The 23,552-nt window shown below is 55.6% G+C and overlaps 1 protein-coding gene across 1 annotated transcript in view; it reads left to right on the forward strand.

The window, feature by feature from the left end:
* Window positions 1-23,552, forward strand: part of LOC144762101 (beta-1,4 N-acetylgalactosaminyltransferase 2-like) — a 335,968-nt gene that overhangs the window by 88,522 nt on the left and 223,894 nt on the right. Inside the window, exon 2 of the mRNA XM_078647224.1 lies at window positions 7,018-7,155. Coding sequence (XP_078503350.1) covers window positions 7,018-7,155 — 138 coding nt within the window. The remainder of the gene's footprint in view (window positions 1-7,017; window positions 7,156-23,552) is intronic.

Raw genomic sequence — 23,552 nt, forward strand, 5'->3', positions numbered from 1 at the left:
ATGGTATCAATTTAGAGAGAAAACAGCTGGGTTGTGGGCCTGATTAGCAGGTCCACAGCCAGACTAAAGTCGAAAAACCAGAGAATCACAGCAAAAAGTGGGGGCAACAATAGGAAGCAGACCCTACTCTCCTACACCCCAGTTACCTTCTTATCGGATCAGTGTCTCCCCTTCTTATGGCCCCCCTCCCACCAGTTGCCTTCTTGTAGGATGAGTGTCTCGCCCTCTTTAGGACCCCCCCATGGCCTACTTGAAGGATTAGTGTCTCTGCCTCTTTTGGGCCCCCATTGCCTTCAAGTAGGATGAGTATCTCCCCCTCTTTAGGATCCCCTGTTGCCTTCTTGTAGGATGAGTGTCCCCCCTCTATAGGGCCACCGCTTCTCTTCTTGTAGGTTGAGTGTCTCCCCTTCTTTAGGGCCCCCCGTTGCCTTCTTGTAGGATGATTGTCTCCCCCTCTTTAGGACCCCCTGGTACCTTCTTGTAGGATGAGTGTCCCCCCTCATTAGGGCCCCCCCGGTTCCCTTCATGTAGAATGAGTGTCTCCCTCCCAAGGCCCCCCTGGTTGCCTCCTTGTAGGATAAGTGTTAGGGCACTGCAGTGCTTGTTGCGGGTGTGGGGGGAGACAATGCTAACACTGGGGGTGAAGCTCCGTTACAAGTGAGCTCCCAGAACAGCAGACCGGCGCTGCTCAGTGCAGGGAGAGAAGCTCCTTCACAAGGGATCTCCTACAGCTGCAGACCGGCGCTGCTCAGTGCAGGGAGAGAAGCTCCTTCACAAGGGATCTCCTACAGCTGCAGACCGGCGCTGCTCAGTGCAGGGAGAGAAGCTCCTTCACAAGGGATCTCCTACAGCTGCAGACCGGCGCTGCTCAGTGCAGGGAGAGAAGCTCCTTCACAAGGGATCTCCTACAGCTGCAGACCGGCGCTGCTCAGTGCAGGGAGAGAAGCTCCTTCACAAGGGATCTCCTACAGTTGCAGACCGGCGCTGCTCAGTGCAGGGAGAGAAGCTCCTTCACAAGGGATCTCCTACAGCTGCAGACCGGCGCTGCTCAGTGCAGGGAGAGAAGCTCCTTCACAAGGGATCTCCTACAGCTGCAGACCGGCGCTGCTCAGTGCAGGGAGAGAAGCTCCTTCACAAGGGATCTCCTACAGCTGCAGACCGGCGCTGCTCAGTGCAGGGAGAGAAGCTCCTTCACAAGGGATCTCCTACAGCTGCAGACCGGCGCTGCTCAGTGCAGGGAGAGAAGCTCCTTCACAAGGGATCTCCTACAGCTGCAGACCGGCGCTGTTCAGTGCAGGGAGAGAAGCTCCTTCACAAGGGATCTCCTACAGCTGCAGACCGGCGCTGCTCAGTGCAGGGAGAGAAGCTCCTTCACAAGGGATCTCCTACAGCTGCAGACCGGCGCTGTTCAGTGCAGGGAGAGAAGCTCCTTCACAAGGGATCTCCTACAGCTGCAGACCGGCGCTGCTCAGTGCAGGGAGAGAAGCTCCTTCACAAGGGATCTCCTACAGCTGCAGACCGGCGCTGCTCAGTGCAGGGAGAGAAGCTCCTTCACAAGGGATCTCCTACAGCTGCAGACCGGCGCTGCTCAGTGCAGGGAGAGAAGCTCCTTCACAAGGGATCTCCTACAGCTGCAGACCGGCGCTGCTCAGTGCAGGGAGAGAAGCTCCTTCACAAGGGATCTCCTACAGCTGCAGACCGGCGCTGCTCAGTGCAGGGAGAGAAGCTCCTTCACAAGGGATCTCCTACAGCTGCAGACCGGCGCTGCTCAGTGCAGGGAGAGAAGCTCCTTCACAAGGGATCTCCTACAGCTGCAGACCGGCGCTGCTCAATGCAGGGAGAGAAGCTCCTTCACAAGGGATCTCCTACAGCTGCAGACCGGCGCTGTTCAGTGCAGGGAGAGAAGCTCCTTCACAAGGGATCTCCTACAGCTGCAGACCGGCGCTGCTCAGTGCAGGGAGAGAAGCTCCTTCACAAGGGATCTCCTACAGCTGCAGACCAGCGCTGCTCAGTGCAGGGAGAGAAGCTCCTTCACAAGGGATCTCCTACAGCTGCAGACCAGCGCTGCTCAGTGCAGGGAGAGAAGCTCCTTCACAAGGGATCTCCTACAGCTGCAGACCGGCGCTGCTCAGTGCAGGGAGAGAAGCTCCTTCACAAGGGATCTCCTACAGCTGCAGACCAGCGCTGCTCAGTGCAGGGAGAGAAGCTCCTTCACAAGGGATCTCCTACAGCTGCAGACCGGCGCTGCTCAGTGCAGGGAGAGAAGCTCCTTCACAAGGGATCTCCTACAGCTGCAGACCAGCGCTGCTCAGTGCAGGGAGAGAAGCTCCTTCACAAGGGATCTCCTACAGCTGCAGACCAGCGCTGCTCAGTGCAGGGAGAGAAGCTCCTTCACAAGGGATCTCCTACAGCTGCAGACCAGCGCTGCTCAGTGCAGGGAGAGAAGCTCCTTCACAAGGGATCTCCTACAGCTGCAGACCAGCGCTGCTCAGTGCAGGGAGAGAAGCTCCTTCACAAGGGATCTCCTACAGCTGCAGACCGGCGCTGCTCAGTGCAGGGAGAGAAGCTCCTTCACAAGGGATCTCCTACAGCTGCAGACCAGCGCTGCTCAGTGCAGGGAGAGAAGCTCCTTCACAAGGGATCTCCTACAGCTGCAGACCGGCGCTGCTCAGTGCAGGGAGAGAAGCTCCTTCACAAGGGATCTCCTACAGCTGCAGACCAGCGCTGCTCAGTGCAGGGAGAGAAGCTCCTTCACAAGGGATCTCCTACAGCTGCAGACCGGCGCTGCTCAGTGCAGGGAGAGAAGCTCCTTCACAAGGGATCTCCTACAGCTGCAGACCAGTGCTGCTCAGTGCAGGGAGAGAAGCTCCTTCACAAGGGATCTCCTACAGCTGCAGACCGGCGCTGCTCAGTGCAGGGAGAGAAGCTCCTTCACAAGGGATCTCCTACAGCTGCAGACCGGCGCTGCTCAGTGCAGGGAGAGAAGCTCCTTCACAAGGGATCTCCTACAGCTGCAGACCGGCGCTGCTCAGTGCAGGGAGAGAAGCTCCTTCACAAGGGATCTCCTACAGCTGCAGACCAGCGCTGCTCAGTGCAGGGAGAGAAGCTCCTTCACAAGGGATCTCCTACAGCTGCAGACCAGCGCTGCTCAGTGCAGGGAGAGAAGCTCCTTCACAAGGGATCTCCTACAGCTGCAGACCGGCGCTGCTCAGTGCAGGGAGAGAAGCTCCTTCACAAGGGATCTCCTACAGCTGCAGACCAGCGCTGCTCAGTGCAGGGAGAGAAGCTCCTTCACAAGGGATCTCCTACAGCTGCAGACCAGTGCTGCTCAGTGCAGGGAGAGAAGCTCCTTCACAAGGGATCTCCTACAGCTGCAGACCGGCGCTGCTCAGTGCAGGGAGAGAAGCTCCTTCACAAGGGATCTCCTACAGCTGCAGACCGGCGCTGCTCAGTGCAGGGAGAGAAGCTCCTTCACAAGGGATCTCCTACAGCTGCAGACCGGCGCTGCTCAGTGCAGGGAGAGAAGCTCCTTCACAAGGGATCTCCTACAGCTGCAGACCAGCGCTGCTCAGTGCAGGGAGAGAAGCTCCTTCACAAGGGATCTCCTACAGCTGCAGACCAGCGCTGCTCAGTGCAGGGAGAGAAGCTCCTTCACAAGGGATCTCCTACAGCTGCAGACCAGCGCTGCTCAGTGCAGGGAGAGAAGCTCCTTCACAAGGGATCTCCTACAGCTGCAGACCAGCGCTGCTCAGTGCAGGGAGAGAAGCTCCTTCACAAGGGATCTCCTACAGCTGCAGACCAGCGCTGCTCAGTGCAGGGAGAGAAGCTCCTTCACAAGGGATCTCCTACAGCTGCAGACCAGCGCTGCTCAGTGCAGGGAGAGAAGCTCCTTCACAAGGGATCTCCTACAGCTGCAGACCAGCGCTGCTCAGTGCAGGGAGAGAAGCTCCTTCACAAGGGATCTCCTACAGCTGCAGACCAGCGCTGCTCAGTGCAGGGAGAGAAGCTCCTTCACAAGGGATCTCCTACAGCTGCAGACCAGTGCTGCTCAGTGCAGGGAGAGAAGCTCCTTCACAAGGGATCTCCTACAGCTGCAGACCAGCGCTGCTCAGTGCAGGGAGAGAAGCTCCTTCACAAGGGATCTCCTACAGCTGCAGACCAGCGCTGCTCAGTGCAGGGAGAGAAGCTCCTTCACAAGGGATCTCCTACAGCTGCAGACCGGCGCTGCTCAGTGCAGGGAGAGAAGCTCCTTCACAAGGGATCTCCTACAGCTGCAGACCAGCGCTGCTCAGTGCAGGGAGAGAAGCTCCTTCACAAGGGATCTCCTACAGCTGCAGACCGGCGCTGTTCAATGCAGGGAGAGAAGCTCCTTCACAAGGGATCTCCTACAGCTGCAGACCAGCGCTGCTCAGTGCAGGGAGAGAAGCTCCTTCACAAGGGATCTCCTACAGCTGCAGACCAGCGCTGCTCAGTGCAGGGAGAGAAGCTCCTTCACAAGGGATCTCCTACAGCTGCAGACCAGCGCTGCTCAGTGCAGGGAGAGAAGCTCCTTCACAAGGGATCTCCTACAGCTGCAGACCAGCGCTGCTCAGTGCAGGGAGAGAAGCTCCTTCACAAGGGATCTCCTACAGCTGCAGACCAGCGCTGCTCAGTGCAGGGAGAGAAGCTCCTTCACAAGGGATCTCCTACAGCTGCAGACCGGCGCTGCTCAGTGCAGGGAGAGAAGCTCCTTCACAAGGGATCTCCTACAGCTGCAGACCAGCGCTGCTCAGTGCAGGGAGAGAAGCTCCTTCACAAGGGATCTCCTACAGCTGCAGACCGGCGCTGCTCAGTGCAGGGAGAGAAGCTCCTTCACAAGGGATCTCCTACAGCTGCAGACCAGCGCTGCTCAGTGCAGGGAGAGAAGCTCCTTCACAAGGGATCTCCTACAGCTGCAGACCAGCGCTGCTCAGTGCAGGGAGAGAAGCTCCTTCACAAGGGATCTCCTACAGCTGCAGACCAGCGCTGCTCAGTGCAGGGAGAGAAGCTCCTTCACAAGGGATCTCCTACAGCTGCAGACCGGCGCTGTTCAATGCAGGGAGAGAAGCTCCTTCACAAGGGATCTCCTACAGCTGCAGACCGGCGCTGCTCAGTGCAGGGAGAGAAGCTCCTTCACAAGGGATCTCCTACAGCTGCAGACCGGCGCTGTTCAATGCAGGGAGAGAAGCTCCTTCACAAGGGATCTCCTACAGCTGCAGACCGGCGCTGCTCAGTGCAGGGAGAGAAGCTCCTTCACAAGGGATCTCCTACAGTTGCAGACCAGCGCTGCTCAGTGCAGGGAGTGAAGGTCCTTTATAAGACAGCTCCTAGGCAGACAACTGCTGCTCACCTTCACTAACCCTGGGCGGTGAACTACACTTCGCTGGCGGAGTTTGCGGAGTTTGAGCAATAGGGGTGTTGGCGCCTTATTGTTCGATTTAAAACGCTGGATTTCCCCCACTCCTTCCTTTTGCCATGTAGCAACTCGGGTACATAGTCCAAATGTAGAAGCAAGACGCCATACTATAAGGCTGCAGGAGTGATCTCCACGAAAATTACGATCCTGGTGTAAAAAGAGGGATTCCGTTTTGCTACCATATAAAACTATTAATAAGTTTGCGTTCGAATAATAAGGAACGACAAGAGTGAGATACCATTTTACTATTTTTACTGTGATGAGACACACCCACTAAGAACGAAAGGACATTAATAAAAAGAATACCCCTGTGTGGCAATAATTAGAATTATAAAAGGAATTAACATTCCTTGATGCACATTGAGACCATTGAAATACTGAATATTGCCAACTGAATTTTAAAGAAGACTACAGGCACACATCTAGTGAAAAAATAATCCCCTGGTTTTTGTTTTGTTGTGTAAGGAATGTTTGTATCTGCATAGGTCCTGAGGAAGGTGGTATAGAACCCACCGAAACGCGCGTCGACCTTGCGTGGAACCCATAACTCACATGTGATGGTCATAAATTTAGGCAGTAAAAATTCTCCTTCTGCCTTATTACATCACGATTTGTTCAGATACTGCATGTGTATGGAATGTGTGGATGGCAATAGGATGAGAATGAATGTGTATGTATGATTGGTATTGTATTTATTGTGTTGGTATAACCCAGGGTCTCTCTCTCTTTTTTTGTAATCATTTTGTTGATATTATTTGTAATATGTATTTTTCACATAACAGTATATACCAAATAAAAGATAAATATTTTTAAGAAATGAAAATGAACAAACAAAGAATGATGGACTCATAAGTAATATGAATGAATAAATAAAGAATGATGAAATAAAATACTAAAGAAATTAAATTCATTAGTTCTGATGTTATTGTTGTGCACGAACAAAGTAACTATATGTAAAACATGTTAACAATGAAAAGTATATAGGTCTTGAGGGAATTTCTTCAGTACTTGTTTGCGGAGTTTCCTACACTCCGCAATACGCAGAGCTCGCAGAGTTCCGAAAAACTCTGCGTCAACGTCAAGTTGGCAACCGCGAGCAAGGAAAATCAGCCTCCCGGCGAGATTTTTCCTCTTTCGCAATCGTCAACATCAAGTTGGCGAGCTCGAGCGGGAAAATAAACCTCCCGGCGATATTTCTCAACGCGGGGTGGTCAGGTTTCTCATTGCAAGTTGTCGTGTATGCTTTTGACCGTTCGCTGCTTGTTCTTGTAGAGAAAGCTGCAGTCTGAGTAAAAATCCACTCGAGTGCCAGAAAAGGGAAAGAAGGGACCGCTTGTGCTGTGCAAGGTGCCGTTTGTGATGACTGTACAGTGCGGACAAGCATCCGCACTGTGCAATCACCGCAAACAGCATTGTTCTATGGAACTCTGCCACTTGCGGAGCTCCATGTAGCGCGGCAGAGTTTTTTTGCCACTTTGCAGAGTTCCACTCAGGGTTAACCTTCATCTGAGCAGTCCTTTGACTATGACTGCTGTTACTGCTGTGAGGTGCTCCCAAGCTGACCTTCAGGTCTTTCTTTCCAGGATGTTTCCTAAGAAGCCTTGTAAGTGTGAGGACCCGAAGGTAAAGCACGTTGACCGCTTCCAGGATGCTCTCCAGCCAGATGAACTCGAGTCTGTAAAGCAGAGGAGGAAAAAGGAGTTTGAACACTTCAAAAAGAGGTAAACCACAGATATAATTTGTGGCATTTATGCTTCTTCCTGATCCATGAGAGTGCTATGTTAGCTTCTCTGGGAGCTGCCCTTCTGCCCCTCTGAGCTCCCCTTCTGCCTTTCAATGCTCTCAGAGCTCCCTTTCCCCTCTCACTGCTCTGTGAGCTCCCCTTCTGCCCTCTGATCCCCCTCCTCTCCCTCCTCTGAGCTCTCCTCCTGCCTATCCCTCCTCAAAGCTCCCCTTCTCCTCTCACTCCTCGGAGCTCTCCTCCTACCTCCCACTCCACAAAGCTCCCCTTCTACTCTCACTCCTCTGAGCTCCCCTTCTCCTCTCACTCTTCTGAGCTCTCCTTCTCCTCTCACTCCTCAAAGCTCCCCTTTTCCTCTCACTCCTCAAAGCTCCCCTTCTCCTCTCACTCCTCTGAGCTCCCCTTCTCCTCTCACTCTTCTGAGCTCTCCTTCTCCTCTCACTCCTCAAAGCTCCCCTTCTCCTCTCACTCTTCTGAGCTCTCCTTCTCCTCCCACTCTTCTGAGCTCTCCTTCTCCTCTCACTCCTCTGAGCTCTCCTTCTACTCTCACTCCTCTGAGCTCTCCTTCTACTCTCACTCCTCTGAGCTCCCCTTCTCCTCTCACTCTTCTGAGCTCTCCTTCTCCTCTCACTCCTCTGAGCTCTCCTTCTCCTCTCACTCCTCAAAGCTCCCCTTCTCCTCTCACTCCTCTGAGCTCTCCTCCTACCTCTCACTCCTCAAAGCTCCCCTTCTCCTCTCACTCTTCTGAGCTCTCCTTCTCCTCCCACTCCTCAAAGCTCTCCTCCTACCTCTCACTCCTCAAAGCTCCCCTTCTCCTCTCACTCTTCTGAGCTCTCCTTCTCCTCCCACTCCTCAAAGCTCCCCTTCTCCTCTCACTCCTCTGAGCTCTCCTTCTCCTCTCACTCTTCTGAGCTCTCCTTCTCCTCTCACTCCTCTGAGCTCCCCTTCTCCTCTCACTCCTCTGAGCTCTCCTTCTACTCTCACTCCTCTGAGCTCCCCTTCTCCTCTCACTCCTCTGAGCTCTCCTTCTCCTCTCACTCCTCTGAGCTCTCCTTCTCCTCTCACTCCTCTGAGCTCCCCTTCTCCTCTCACTCCTCAAAGCTCCCCTTCTCCTCTCACTCCTCTGAGCTCCCCTTCTCCTCTCACTCTTCTGAGCTCCCCTTCTCCTCTCACTCTTCTGAGCTCTCCTTCTCCTCCCACTCCTCACACCCCTTCCCTCCTCTCTTTGTGGTAGGCACCTGGGCCATTCCTCCAGGTCCTCTTGATTGCCCTTACCGGCGGCCATAGACCGAGTGGTCACACACACCCACCCAAGCAGCCCCAACATCTCCAAATGACCTCTATGTTCTACCTTCTCCCAAGAGGAACTGTCCATGTCGTTACCGAGCACACCCTCGACAGGCATGGCTGGTGGCACAACTACTTGCAAGGTATCTGAGACCCCCCACTCAAACGGAACTTATGCCACATTGCAGAGGCAATCTGAGTTTTCATCTGCCACTACCGGGTAGAGTATGTTGGGGACCACCTGCTCTTCAGACACTTGCCGACAACTGAAAGCTGTCACACTGGTTCCAGCGTCTCTCAGAGCTTCCACACTATGGCCAATTATGTTCACCCACTTCCCGTATTTCTTAGTGTTGGCAGGCAGGTGGGTCCTTGGGACCATCTCACTCTCTGCTAGTGAGACCAGGGTCAACTCTTCAGGCTCACATCCCCCCTGTGACTTCACCTCCTCCCCCAAGGCTCCACGAGTCAACCCACAGGGCGGTGCACCACTGGTTGCAGGGGTTGCTTTAGAACTCTTAGGATTCCCTCTGTAGTGACCCACCTGATTACACGCATAACACATGAGGGGACCCTTCTTTTCAGGCTTACCTAAAGACCCCCTTGTTTCTTATCATCTGGAGGCTGGGAACCTTTCCCTTGGTTCCCTTGGGAATTACTTTGGGGCTCTTTTTGGAACTCCTTTTGTTTACCCTTGCCTCCCCCACTCTTCTGCTGGGGACCCTGCCCACTCTTGGAGGAGTCTCCCACATGACCTTTGTGGACCCTTGTACTGACCCAGCAGTCTGCCTCCACAGCACACTTCCTGGGGTTAGTTAGCTTGCTATCGATAAGGTGCTGGCGTAGCTCTGGAAAACAACCATCAGACAAGTGCTCCATGCCACCAAATCATAGAGCCCCTGAAAATTATTTACCTGGCAACCCTTCACATAACCGTCCAGTGCTCTGGAAAAGTAAGACACACACTCCACCCTAGTGCTTGACTCAAGCTTACAGTTCTGGGTTTAAGCCACATCCCCTGATTAAGGTTTGCTTCATAGGAGCATAAGGTATCTTCTCCTATTTTGGTAAGGCTAGCAAGGAGTCCCTCCTTTCAGACATGAAGCGGCTCCACAGCCCTGCTCCCCAGTCTCTCTCAGGGATTCTGTGGGACCTCAAACCCCCTGACCAATGTCATCACTCCTCACGTAATCCTTGATTACCTCCTTGGGGATGTACACTCTCCCTTCTCCAGTCACTGATGACAAGCTCCATTGGAACTAGACTCTACACTCTTGGCTTTGATGCCCAGCTCCCTTAACCCTCTTTCATGCTCTAAGAGCATCCTATTTTCCTCCAGAGCCAACATCTGCATCTCTACCTCCAATTCCATATCCTCCATGCCCAACCTGAGCTTTACAAGCTCCGATGTATGCATTCTACTTTTCTCTCTGTCTTCGAGCTCCGCTGTAGACAGACCTCTTGAAGACACACTGCTGCCCTCCCTGGAAGGTACCCTCCCCTCTGGCAGGTTCAAAAGCCCCTCCTGCTGCCCATCCAAATTCTCTGCCTCCACCATAGGACCATCATCATTCCCACTGGCATTTCTGGATTCCAAGCAGGCCCTCAGAACCTTTTGGTATTCCTCCTTTCTGGTGAGGCCTCTTTCAGAGATTTAAAATGTCTTGCAGATGGCTTTTAGTTGAGACACCGTGCAGGTTTCCACCCTATCTTTTTCAAATTCGATGTCAATAGATGCAATAGGTGCTGGCTTGGTCATGCTGAAAAAAGTTGGCAGTTCTCAAGTTGCAGAAAACTCAAAAAGGAAACAGTTCACCAGTGGTATGTGGTTGCGCAATGGTCTGCACAGTACAAGTAATGTACACCGATCACTGTATGTACGGCACAAATGCAAATCCAGATCCTCACAGCTGACCACCAATGTTAGAAATGGGGGTCTCTAGTTAGCATTTGTTTGCCCCTTAGTCAAAATAGGGACCCTTCTTCCTAGTCAGAGTAAGGGGGATACACTTCTAAAATAACCCCTGCTCACCCCCTTGGTAGCTTGGCATGAGCAGACAGGCTTATCTCAGAAGCAGTACGTAAATCATTTGTGCATTTATACAGCATCACAGTGAAAACGCTGCAAATGGACACCACACCAGTTTAGAAAAATAAGCAAATCTGTATCTAAACCAAGAAGACCAAAAACAAAAAAAATCCAACATACAATACAGGAAAAATAGGCAGTTTGCAAGATAACCTTTAAATTGCACAAATATCTCAAAATCACAGATCTTTTGAGTCGGGAGCTCTGTCCGAGGCTTACGTGATGCTGAAAACAAGAGAGTCTAACAGTTCCAACCGACTGCGTCAGTGCGGGTCAGCTGTAGTGTCGACAGACTCACAGACTGTACCTTTTGTTTTGCGGCCAATACAGTGGGCATGAGTCAGTAGGGGCAATCGATGCTGTTGCGATGTGAAGTGGAAGCGGTGCAGCGTGTGGTGCCCTCACGGCGAGGTGCAGGCAATGGCTCAGTGACGGTTGTCCAATGGCGTCAGTGAGGCCAAGGTCTACGATGTGGAGTGAGGCGGTGCTCGATGTGTTGCTGGCAGGTCACGGTGCAGGCAATGGAGCAGGTTGATGTTTGAATGGCCAGCGACGGTGTCAGTGATGTCCAGGCAGAGTGAAGGAAGGAGGTGCGGAGTGCAGTGCATATAGGACACAGTGCAAGCAACCTACTTTCTAAAAAAGGCATTTTCAAACCCAGAATTTAAAAATCACCCTTACTAAAAGATGCAACTTTACTTTAGATTGCGAGTTAAGGCATACTAAACTCCGTTTTCCCATCTTGTTCCCCATGGCATTTATACTTATAAGATGTTATACGTAAACTCCCTACTCTATCCTATGGGGCAGATAGCCTTTCAATATTAAAAAACGAAACTGGCAGTATTTCACTATCAGGACGTGCCACACACATCAGGACCTGTCCTACCTTTCACATACACTGCAACCTGCCCACAAGAGTACCTTGGACCTACCTTAGGGGTGGCTCTTTGTAAGAAATGGGAAGGTTAGGGCCTTGCCAGGTCAATATGGCAGTACTAGACTGCAGACAGACGCTGCAAAGGCAAGCCTGAGACACTTTTACAAGGCTGCTTGTGCAGGCCCACTAGCAGCATTAGTTTTACTGGCCCTGGGCACACACAGTGCACTGTACTAGGGACTTAACAGTAAATCAAATAAGCCAATTATGGATATAATAATCCATTACATCAATTTGCAGTGGGAGCACTTGCACGTTGCCATTAAATAGCAGTGGCAAAATGCCCAAAGCATCAAAACCAGCAAAAAAGAAGTCCAACACACTGCAAAACACAGGAGGCAAAGGCAAAAAAATACAGGGGAACCCTTACCAAGGAAGTCAGGTGTATCAAGTGGGTTTTCTGAACTAGCTTGATTTTCTTAAAACATTTTGAAAGTGCAGTTTTGTATGTGTATTTGTCCTCTTGATTTTTAGTCTGACATCATCTTTTTTCCAGCTTTTTACAGGACAACTTCTCCTTCCTCAGCTCGGTAGAGTATCATGGTCTGTGTGATCTAAGTTATGTTTTAATGCTTGTTTAAGAGGAGAGGTGCTATCAAATGCTGAATTAAAGGAACAGTGATACTCTACTAATGCTAGGTCAATATTGTCCTGAGTGGAAATTGAAAACTTGAAAACTTTGGACAAGGAGTCAGGGGAGACTAACCACCATTGCACTGAGGCTGTTTTGTCGCCTTTCCTTGATTTCTCTGTCCCGGCTATTTTAGGTATCTGAAACCTGATCATGAAATGTTCCGTCCAGGTGTGAGGTCGAGAGAGGTCACTGATCGAAGATTTGGAATTAGTAAAATTCAAATCTAAGGTATGGCCTGCTGAGTGGGTGGGACCTATAACCTTCTGGTGGAGACCCAGCATCACCAAGTCCGTAAAAAGTTGTGCTACCTCTGGGTTGGAAGAGTCTTCCCTGTTCACTGAAATCGTCCAGTTAGAGAAAGTTCTGTGACGACAGAGCATATGTGGCAATGTATTCAGTTAGCCAATGGCTAAACTCATTTTTCGGTCCTGGAGGACGGTATATAAGTGCTTCTTTCCAATTGTCCTCAATTTTAAAATGCCCAGCTCTACCCAATCTCATGTTAGGGTGTCGATAAGTGAGGCTTTGGTTGTGTCTTGAAAGGCGATAGCAACCTCCGATTGTGGCTTCTCGATCAAGTCTTATCGTGTTGTTCAGGGGGCTTCGTAATAAAAAGAAATAAGGACCCAAAGTTCTGATACAGTAGACTTCTCACATTGCAAAAAAGCTATGGGTCTTTGTAGGAGGTGGGAAGATGTAGGGTTTGAGGGTGTCCTGCGCGTCCTTTGTGCCATATCTCCTGCTAGGGGAGTAGTGTTACATAAAGGCCCTGCTTACTGAATCCTAGCTCTAGGTGTGTCATAGATACAGGCATAGCTACATGCTTTACACAGGACTGGCCCCTCTAGGCAAGGCGGAAAGCAGCCGGTACACCGCTTGGTCTGAGTATTAAGAGACATAAACCTGTCTCCAAATTGGCCTAAGGCCACAGAAGAGTAGCATCTCCTTGTAGGGGGACTGAAGTTAATGGTGGGAGGAGCAGGAGTCCTGGACGTTCGGGGGCAGATGGGCATGCCTTTGGTGTGCCTTCCAGTGCTTGCTTCAGCCTTAAGTAGAGTGCACGAATGATGTCAGACAACTAGGCTGCAGACCTCTCAAAATGGCAGTTTGAGCTGGCCACCACGAAGGTGGGCTGCTAAATGTGCTCTCTTGGTATAGCACCGAGGGGGACTGGAGGGCGTGCATCGACTGTAATATTAAAAGAGTAAAATAGCAAAATCACTGAACAAACACTCTAACTTAAAAATTCACAAATACTAGCAGTATTAGCTAAGCATCACTGCTAGCCTGTGCTGGTAGCGCATCAGCGCTTGCATTGGCCTTAATTCGTGTGCACTAATGATATCGCACAGCTACCTTCTAAACCTGCAGAAGGACTCTCAGAGAACTGCTCTGCTGCCTGAGGCCTGCTGTGTGCCTCAGAGGAGTGCCCAAAGGCCACAAGAGGACTGCTCTGCTGCCTGAGACCGGCTGTGTGCCTCAGAGGAGTGCCCAAAGGCCACAAGAGGACTGCTCTGCTGCCTGAGGCCTGCTGTGTGCTTCAGAGGAGTGCCCAAAGGCCACAAGAGGACTGCTCTGCTGCCTGAGGCCTGCTGTGTGCTTCAGAGGAGTGCCCAAAGGCCACAAGAGGACTGCCCTGCTGCCTGAGGCCGGCTGTGTGCCTCAGAGGAGTGCCCAAAGGCCACAAGAGGACTGCTCTGCTGCCTGAGGCCTGCTGTGTGCCTCAGAGGAGTGCCCAAAGGCCACAAGAGGACTGCTCTGCTGCCTGAGGCCTGCTGTGTGCCTCAGAGGAGTGCCCAAAGGCCACAAGAGGACTGCTCTGCTGCCTGAGACCGGCTGTGTGCCTCAGAGGAGTGCCCAAAGGCCACAAGAGGACTGCTCTGCTGCCTGAGACCGGCTGTGTGCCTCAGAGGAGTGCCCAAAGGCCACAAGAGGACTGTTCTGCTGCCTGAGACCTGCTGTGTGCTTCAGAGGAGTGCCCAAAGGCCACAAGAGGACTGCTCTGCTGCCTGAGGCCTGCTGTGTGCTTCGGAGGAGTGCCCAAAGGCCACAGGAGGACTGCTCTGCTGCCTGAGACCGGCTGTGTGCCTCAGAGGAGTGCCCAAAGGCCACAAGAGGACTGCTCTGCTGCCTGAGGCCTGCTGTGTGCCTCAGAGGAGTGCCCAAAGGCCACAAGAGGACTGCTCTGCTGCCTGAGGCCTGCTGTGTGCTTCGGAGGAGTGCCCAAAGGCCACAAGAGGACTGCTCTGCTGCCTGAGGCCTGCTGTGTGCCTCAGAGGAGTGCCCAAAGGCCACAAGAGGACTGCTCTGCTGCCTGAGGCCTGCTGTGTGCCTCAGAGGAGTGCCCAAAGGCCACAAGAGGACTGCTCTGCTGCCTGAGGCCTGCTGTGTGCTTCAGAGGAGTGCCCAAAGGCCACAAGAGGACTGCTCTGCTGCCTGAGGCCTGCTGTGTGCCTCAGAGGAGTGCCCAAAGGCCACAAGAGGACTGCTCTGCTGCCTGAGGCCGGCTGTGTGCCTCAGAGGAGTGCCCAAAGGCCACAAGAGGACTGCTCTGCTGCCTGAGGCCTGCTGTGTGCCTCAGAGGAGTGCCCAAAGGCCACAAGAGGACTGCTCTGCTGCCTGAGGCCTGCTGTGTGCCTCAGAGGAGTGCCCAAAGGCCACAAGAGGACTGCTCTGCTGCCTGAGGCCGGCTGTGTGCCTCGGAGGAGTGCCCAAAGGCCACAAGAGGACTGCTCTGCTGCCTGAGGCCTGCTGTGTGCCTCAGAGGAGTGCCCAAAGGCCACAAGAGGACTGCTCTGCTGCCTGAGGCCTGCTGTGTGCCTCAGAGGAGTGCCCAAAGGCCACAAGAGGACTGCTCTGCTGCCTGAGGCCTGCTGTGTGCCTCAGAGGAGTGCCCAAAGGCCACAAGAGGACTGCTCTGCTGCCTGAGACCGGCTGTGTGCCTCAGAGGAGTGCCCAAAGGCCACAAGAGGACTGCTTTGCTGCCTGAGGCCTGCTGTGTGCCTCAGAGGAGTGCCCAAAGGCCACAAGAGGACTGCTCTGCTGCCTGAGACCGGCTGTGTGCCTCAGAGGAGTGCCCAAAGGCCACAAGAGGACTGCTTTGCTGCCTGAGGCCTGCTGTGTGCTTCAGAGGAGTGCCCAAAGGCCACAAGAGGACTGCTCTGCTGCCTGAGGCCTGCTGTGTGCCTCAGAGGAGTGCCCAAAGGCCACAAGAGGACTGCTCTGCTGCCTGAGGCCGGCTGTGTGCTTCAGAGGAGTGCCCAAAGGCCACAAGAGGACTGCTCTGCTGCCTGAGGCCGGCTGTGTGCCTCAGAGGAGTGCCCAAAGGCCACAAGAGGACTGCTCTGCTGCCTGAGGCCGGCTGTGTGCTTCGGAGGAGTGCCCAAAGGCCACAAGAGGACTGCTCTGCTGCCTGAGACCGGCTGTGTGCCTCAGAGGAGTGCCCAAAGGCCACAGGAGGGCTGCTCTGCTGCCTGAGGCCGGCTGTGTGCCTCAGAGGAGTGCCCAAAGGCCACAAGAGGACTGCTCTGCTGCCTGAGACCTGCTGTGTGCCTCAGAGGAGTGCCCAAAGGCCACAGGAGGACTGCTCTGCTGCCTGAGACCGGCTGTGTGCTTCAGAGGAGTGCCCAAAGGCCACAAGAGGACTGCCCTGCTGCCTGAGGCCTGCTGTGTGCTTCAGAGGAGTGCCCAAAGGCCACAAGAGGACTGCTCTGCTGCCTGAGGCCTGCTGTGTGCTTCAGAGGAGTGCCCAAAGGCCACAAGAGGACTGCTCTGCTGCCTGAGGCCGGCTGTGTGCCTCAGAGGAGTGCCCAAAGGCCACAAGAGGACTGCTCTGCTGCCTGAGACCTGCTGTGTGCTTCAGAGGAGTGCCCAAAGGCCACAAGAGGACTGCTCTGCTGCCTGAGGCCTGCTGTGTGCCTCAGAGGAGTGCCCAAAGGCCACAAGAGGACTGCTCTGCTGCCTGAGACCGGCTGTGTGCCTCAGAGGAGTGCCCAAAGGCCACAAGAGGACTGCTCTGCTGCCTGAGACCGGCTGTGTGCCTCAGAGGAGTGCCCAAAGGCCACAAGAGGACTGCTCTGCTGCCTGAGACCGGCTGTGTGCCTCAGAGGAGTGCCCAAAGGCCACAAGAGGACTGCTCTGCTGCCTGAGACCGGCTGTGTGCCTCAGAGGAGTGCCCAAAGGCCACAAGAGGACTGCTCTGCTGCCTGAGGCCTGCTGTGTGCTTCAGAGGAGTGCCCAAAGGCCACAAGAGGACTGCTCTGCTGCCTGAGGCCGGCTGTGTGCCTCAGAGGAGTGCCCAAAGGCCACAAGAGGACTGCTCTGCTGCCTGAGGCCTGCTGTGTGCTTCAGAGGAGTGCCCAAAGGCCACAGGAGGACTGCTCTGCTGCCTGAGACCGGCTGTGTGCTTCGGAGGAGTGCCCAAAGGCCACAAGAGGACTGCTCTGCTGCCTGAGGCCTGCTGTGTGCTTCGGAGGAGTGCCCAAAGGCCACAAGAGGACTGCTCTGCTGCCTGAGGCCTGCTGTGTGCCTCAGAGGAGTGCCCAAAGGCCACAAGAGGACTGCTCTGCTGCCTGAGGCCTGCTGTGTGCCTCAGAGGAGTGCCCAAAGGCCACAAGAGGACTGCTCTGCTGCCTGAGACCTGCTGTGTGCTTCAGAGGAGTGCCCAAAGGCCACAAGAGGACTGCTCTGCTGCCTGAGGCCGGCTGTGTGCCTCAGAGGAGTGCCCAAAGGCCACAAGAGGACTGCTCTGCTGCCTGAGGCCTGCTGTGTGCCTCAGAGGAGTGCCCAAAGGCCACAAGAGGACTGCTCTGCTGCCTGAGGCCGGCTGTGTGCTTCAGAGGAGTGCCCAAAGGCCACAAGAGGACTGCTCTGCTGCCTGAGGCCTGCTGTGTGCCTCAGAGGAGTGCCCAAAGGCCACAAGAGGACTGCTCTGCTGCCTGAGACCGGCTGTGTGCCTCAGAGGAGTGCCCAAAGGCCACAAGAGGACTGCTCTGCTGCCTGAGACCGGCTGTGTGCCTCAGAGGAGTGCCCAAAGGCCACAAGAGGACTGCTCTGCTGCCTGAGACCGGCTGTGTGCCTCAGAGGAGTGCCCAAAGGCCACAAGAGGACTGCTCTGCTGCCTGAGGCCTGCTGTGTGCTTCAGAGGAGTGCCCAAAGGCCACAAGAGGACTGCTCTGCTGCCTGAGACCGGCTGTGTGCTTCAGAGGAGTGCCCAAAGGCCACAAGAGGACTGCTCTGCTGCCTGAGGCCTGCTGTGTGCCTCAGAGGAGTGCCCAAAGGCCACAAGAGGACTGCTCTGCTGCCTGAGGCCTGCTGTGTGCTTCAGAGGAGTGCCCAAAGGCCACAAGAGGACTGCTCTGCTGCCTGAGACCTGCTGTGTGCTTCAGAGGAGTGCCCAAAGGCCACAAGAGGACTGCTCTGCTGCCTGAGGCCTGCTGTGTGCCTCAGAGGAGTGCCCAAAGGCCACAAGAGGACTGCTCTGCTGCCTGAGACCGGCTGTGTGCCTCAGAGGAGTGCCCAAAGGCCACAAGAGGACTGCTCTGCTGCCTGAGACCGGCTGTGTGCCTCAGAGGAGTGCCCAAAGGCCACAAGAGGACTGCTCTGCTGCCTGAGACCGGCTGTGTGCCTCAGAGGAGTGCCCAAAGGCCACAAGAGGACTGCTCTGCTGCCTGAGACCGGCTGTGTGCCTCAGAGGAGTGCCCAAAGGCCACAAGAGGACTGCTCTGCTGCCTGAGGCCTGCTCTGTGCTTCGGAGGAGTGCCCAAAGGCCACAAGAGGACTGCTCTGCTGCCTGAGGCCTGCTGTGTGCTTCGGAGGAGTGCCCAAAGGCCACAAGAGGACTGCTCTGCTACCTGAGACCGGCTGTGTGCCTCAGAGGAGTGCCCAAAGGCCACAAGAGGACTGCTCTGCTGCCTGAGACCGGCTGTGTGCCTCAGAGGAGTGCCCAAAGGCCACAAGAGGACTGCTCTGCTGCCTGAGACCGGCTGTGTGCCTCAGAGGAGTGCCCAAAGGCCACAAGAGGACTGCTCTGCTGCCTGAGACCGGCTGTGTGCCTCAGAGGAGTGCCCAAAGGCCACAAGAGGACTGCTCTGCTGCCTGAGACCGGCTGTGTGCCTCAGAGGAGTGCCCAAAGGCCACAAGAGGACTGCTCTGCTGCCTGAGGCCTGCTGTGTGCTTCAGAGGAGTGCCCAAAGGCCACAAGAGGACTGCTCTGCTGCCTGAGACCGGCTGTGTGCCTCAGAGGAGTGCCCAAAGGCCACAAGAGGACTGCTCTGCTGCCTGAGGCCTGCTGTGTGCTTCAGAGGAGTGCCCAAAGGCCACAAGAGGACTGCTCTGCTGCCTGAGGCCTGCTGTGTGCCTCAGAGGAGTGCCCAAAGGCCACAAGAGGACTGCTCTGCTGCCTGAGGCCTGCTGTGTGCCTCAGAGGAGTGCCCAAAGGCCACAAGAGGACTGCTCTGCTGCCTGAGGCCTGCTGTGTGCTTCAGAGGAGTGCCCAAAGGCCACAAGAGGACTGCTCTGCTGCCTGAGGCCTGCTGTGTGCCTCAGAGGAGTGCCCAAAGGCCACAAGAGGACTGCTCTGCTGCCTGAGGCCTGCTGTGTGCCTCAGAGGAGTGCCCAAAGGCCACAAGAGGACTGCTCTGCTGCCTGAGGCCGGCTGTGTGCCTCAGAGGAGTGCCCAAAGGCTACAAGAGGACTGTTCTGCTGCCTGAGACCTGCTGTGTGCTTCAGAGGAGTGCCCAAAGGCCACAAGAGGACTGCTCTGCTGCCTGAGGCCTGCTGTGTGCTTCGGAGGAGTGCCCAAAGGCCACAAGAGGACTGCTCTGCTGCCTGAGGCCTGCTGTGTGCCTCAGAGGAGTGCCCAAAGGCCACAGGAGGACTGCTCTGCTGCCTGAGGCCTGCTGTGTGCTTCGGAGGAGTGCCCAAAGGCCACAAGAGGACTGCTCTGCTGCCTGAGGCCTGCTGTGTGCCTCAGAGGAGTGCCCAAAGGCGACAAGAGGACTGCTCTGCTGCCTGAGACCTGCTGTGTGCTTCGGAGGAGTGCCCAAAGGCCACAAGAGGACTGCTCTGCTGCCTGAGACCGGCTGTGTGCCTCAGAGGAGTGCCCAAAGGCCACAAGAGGACTGCTCTGCTGCCTGAGACCGGCTGTGTGCCTCAGAGGAGTGCCCAAAGGCCACAAGAGGACTGCTCTGCTGCCTGAGGCCTGCTGTGTGCCTCAGAGGAGTGCCCAAAGGCCACAAGAGGACTGCTCTGCTGCCTGAGGCCTGCTGTGTGCTTCGGAGGAGTGCCCAAAGGCCACAAGAGGACTGCTCTGCTGCCTGAGGCCTGCTGTGTGCCTCAGAGGAGTGCCCAAAGGCCACAAGAGCACTGCTCTGCTGCCTGAGGCCGGCTGTGTGCCTCAGAGGAGTGCCCAAAGGCCACAAGAGGACTGCTCTGCTGCCTGAGGCCTGCTGTGTGCCTCAGAGGAGTGCCCAAAGGCCACAGGAGGACTGCTCTGCTGCCTGAGACCGGCTGTGTGCCTCAGAGGAGTGCCCAAAGGCCACAAGAGGACTGCTCTGCTGCCTGAGGCCGGCTGTGTGCCTCAGAGGAGTGCCCAAAGGCCACAAGAGGACTGCTCTGCTGCCTGAGACCGGCTGTGTGCCTCAGAGGAGTGCCCAAAGGCCACAAGAGGACTGCTCTGCTGCCTGAGGCCGGCTGTGTGCCTCAGAGGAGTGCCCAAAGGCCACAAGAGGACTGCTCTGCTGCCTGAGGCCTGCTGTGTGCCTCAGAGTAGTGCCCAAAGGCCACAAGAGGACTGCTCTGCTGCCTGAGGCCGGCTGTGTGCATCAGAGGAGTGCCCAAAGGCCACAAGAGGACTGCTCTGCTGCCTGAGACTGGCTGTGTGCTTCAGAGGAGTGCCCAAAGGCCACAAGAGGACTGCTCTGCTGCCTGAGGCCTGCTGTGTGCCTCAGAGGAGTGCCCAAAGGCCACAAGAGGACTGCTCTGCTGCCTGAGACCGGCTGTGTGCTTCAGAGGAGTGCCCAAAGGCCACAAGAGGACTGCTCTGCTGCCTGAGGCCGGCTGTGTGCTTCAGAGGAGTGCCCAAAGGCCACAAGAGGACTGCTCTGCTGCCTGAGGCCTGCTGTGTGCCTCAGAGGAGTGCCCAAAGGCCACAAGAGGACTGCTCTGCTGCCTGAGACTGGCTGTGTGCTTCAGAGGAGTGCCCAAAGGCCACAAGAGGACTGCTCTGCTGCCTGAGACCTGCTGTGTGCTTCAGAGGAGTGCCCAAAGGCCACAAGAGGACTGCTCTGCTGCCTGAGGCCGGCTGTGTGCTTCAGAGGAGTGCCCAAAGGCCACAAGAGGACTGCTCTGCTGCCTGAGGCCGGCTGTGTGCCTCAGAGGAGTGCCCAAAGGCCACAAGAGGACTGCTCTGCTGCCTGAGACCGGCTGTGTGCTTCAGAGGAGTGCCCAAAGGCCACAAGAGGACTGCTCTGCTGCCTGAGGCCTGCTGTGTGCCTCAGAGGAGTGCCCAAAGGCCACAAGAGGACTGCTCTGCTGCCTGAGGCCTGCTGTGTGCTTCAGAGGAGTGCCCAAAGGCCACAAGAGGACTGCTCTGCTGCCTGAGGCCTGCTGTGTGCCTCAGAGGAGTGCCCAAAGGCCACAAGAGGACTGCTCTGCTGCCTGAGACCTGCTGTGTGCCTCAGAGGAGTGCCCAAAGGCCACAAGAGGACTGCTCTGCTGCCTGAGACCTGCTGTGTGCCTCAGAGGAGTGCCCAAAGGCCACAAGAGGACTGCTCTGCTGCCTGAGGCCTGCTGTGTGCCTCAGAGGAGTGCCCAAAGGCCACAAGAGGACTGCTCTGCTGCCTGAGGCCGGCTGTGTGCCTCAGAGTAGTGCCCAAAGGCCACAAGAGGACTGCTCTGCTGCCTGAGGCCTGCTGTGTGCCTCAGAGGAGTGCCCAAAGGCCACAAGAGGACTGCTCTGCTGCCTGAGGCCGGCTGTGTGCCTCAGAGGAGTGCCCAAAGGCCACAAGAGGACTGCTCTGCTGCCTGAGGCCGGCTGTGTGCCTCAGAGGAATGCCCAAAGGCCACAAGAGGACTGCTCTGCTGCCTGAGGCCTGCTGTGTGCCTCAGAGGAGTGCCCAAAGGCCACAAGAGGACTGCTCTGCTGCCTGAGGCCGGCTGTGTGCCTCAGAGGAGTGCCCAAAGGCCACAAGAGGACTGCTCTGCTGCCTGAGGCCGGCTGTGTGCTTCAGAGGAGTGCCCAAAGGCCACAAGAGGACTGCTCTGCTGCCTGAGGCCGGCTGTGTGCTTCAGAGGAGTGCCCAAAGGCCACAAGAGGACTGTTCTGCTGCCTGAGACCTGCTGTGTGCTTCAGAGGAGTGCCCAAAGGCCACAAGAGGACTGCTCTGCTGCCTGAGGCCGGCTGTGTGCCTCAGAGGAGTGCCCAAAGGCCACAAGAGGACTGCTCTGCTGCCTGAGGCCTGCTGTGTGCCTCAGAGGAGTGCCCAAAGGCCACAAGAGGACTGCTCTGCTGCCTGAGGCCGGCTGTGTGCTTCAGAGGAGTGCCCAAAGGCCACAAGAGGACTGCTCTGCTGCCTGAGGCCGGCTGTGTGCTTCGGAGGAGTGCCCAAAGGCCACAGGAGGACTGCTCTGCTGCCTGAGGCCGGCTGTGTGCTTCAGAGGAGTGCCCAAAGGCCACAAGAGGACTGCTCTGCTGCCTGAGGCCTGCTGTGTGCCTCAGAGGAGTGCCCAAAGGCCACAAGAGGACTGCTCTGCTGCCTGAGACCTGCTGTGTGCTTCGGAGGAGTGCCCAAAGGCCACAAGAGGACTGCTCTGCTGCCTGAGGCCGGCTGTGTGCTTCAGAGGAGTGCCCAAAGGCCACAGGAGGACTGCTCTGCTGCCTGAGGCCGGCTGTGTGCTTCAGAGGAGTGCCCAAAGGCCACAAGAGGACTGCTCTGCTGCCTGAGGCCTGCTGTGTGCCTCAGAGGAGTGCCCAAAGGCCACAAGAGGACTGCTCTGCTGCCTGAGACCGGCTGTGTGCCTCAGAGGAGTGCCCAAAGGCCACAAGAGGACTGCTCTGCTGCCTGAGACCGGCTGTGTGCCTCAGAGGAGTGCCCAAAGGCCACAAGAGGACTGCTCTGCTGCCTGAGACCGGCTGTGTGCTTCAGAGGAGTGCCCAAAGGCCACAAGAGGACTGCTCTGCTGCCTGAGACCTGCTGTGTGCTTCAGAGGAGTGCCCAAAGGCCACAAGAGGACTGCTCTGCTGCCTGAGGCCTGCTGTGTGCCTCAGAGGAGTGCCCAAAGGCCACAAGAGGACTGCTCTGCTGCCTGAGGCCGGCTGTGTGCCTCAGAGGAGTGCCCAAAGGCCACAAGAGGACTGCTCTGCTGCCTGAGACCGGCTGTGTGCTTCGGAGGAGTGCCCAAAGGCCACAAGAGGACTGCTCTGCTGCCTGAGGCCTGCTGTGTGCCTCAGAGGAGTGCCCAAAGGCCACAAGAGGACTGCTCTGCTGCCTGAGGCCGGCTGTGTGCCTCAGAGGAGTGCCCAAAGGCCACAAGAGGACTGCTCTGCTGCCTGAGGCCTGCTGTGTGCTTCAGAGGAGTGCCCAAAGGCCACAAGAGGACTGCTCTGCAGCCTTAAACTTACTTTCCTACCTGCACCCAAGACTTCTAGAATGACTCCAAGGGCCCCTGATCAGAACCTCAGAAACAGAAGAGGTTCCAACCATCCTATACCAGCACCTGGACTCAGCCTGAGTGTGTTCTGACCCTTCAGGTGGTGCCCTCAAGACCCGTACCCTTGGAAGTGGTGCAAAAGATGGACGGATAGCCCAAGTCCAAATCTTGTGACTAAGAAACTTTTTTGTGCCAAAATAGTGTACTGAAAACCGAGCGGAGGCTGGGGACTTCCTGCCCGCCGATCCGCCTAAGGTACATTGCTTGTCGGCCTGACATTGCGGCAGCCCCCACTACATTTTTCTCCGCAGCAGCAAATCCTGTTTAGCGACTCCTCGCAGAAGGGGTATTCGGTCTCATGGAGGCCTTGTCGGCTACAGCCTGGAGCTTAGTCTCGCAGAAGATTTGCAACTTCTAAAATAGAGACTTAGTCCAAACGTAGGAATCTTCACCTCAACTTAGTCCAGCCGGTCCCTGACGACGACACCTCTTGGTCTGCCGGCTGTCGTACCTCTAAACATTACCTTCTCAGATATGTTTCATCTAAAAAAATTTAAGTCCGAAGGTAAGAGGAGGCTGAGCCCGATCCACTTTGTGTATCTGAACCACGGTGCATCGCGGTCAGCCATAACTTTCTAGTTTACTCTAGTCTTCTACGGCTAGATGTCCACGGTTGTTGCTTTGATACTTTAGGCACTATATTACACTTGAAAGTTTAAAAGGTCATAACTCCCGTTGCACTGGTTGGATGTTTGTCATCTTGGTGTCAAATAATTT

The sequence above is a fragment of the Lissotriton helveticus genome, chromosome 6, assembly GCF_964261635.1.
Source record: "Lissotriton helveticus chromosome 6, aLisHel1.1, whole genome shotgun sequence".
NCBI classification, from domain to species: Eukaryota; Metazoa; Chordata; class Amphibia; order Caudata; family Salamandridae; genus Lissotriton; species Lissotriton helveticus.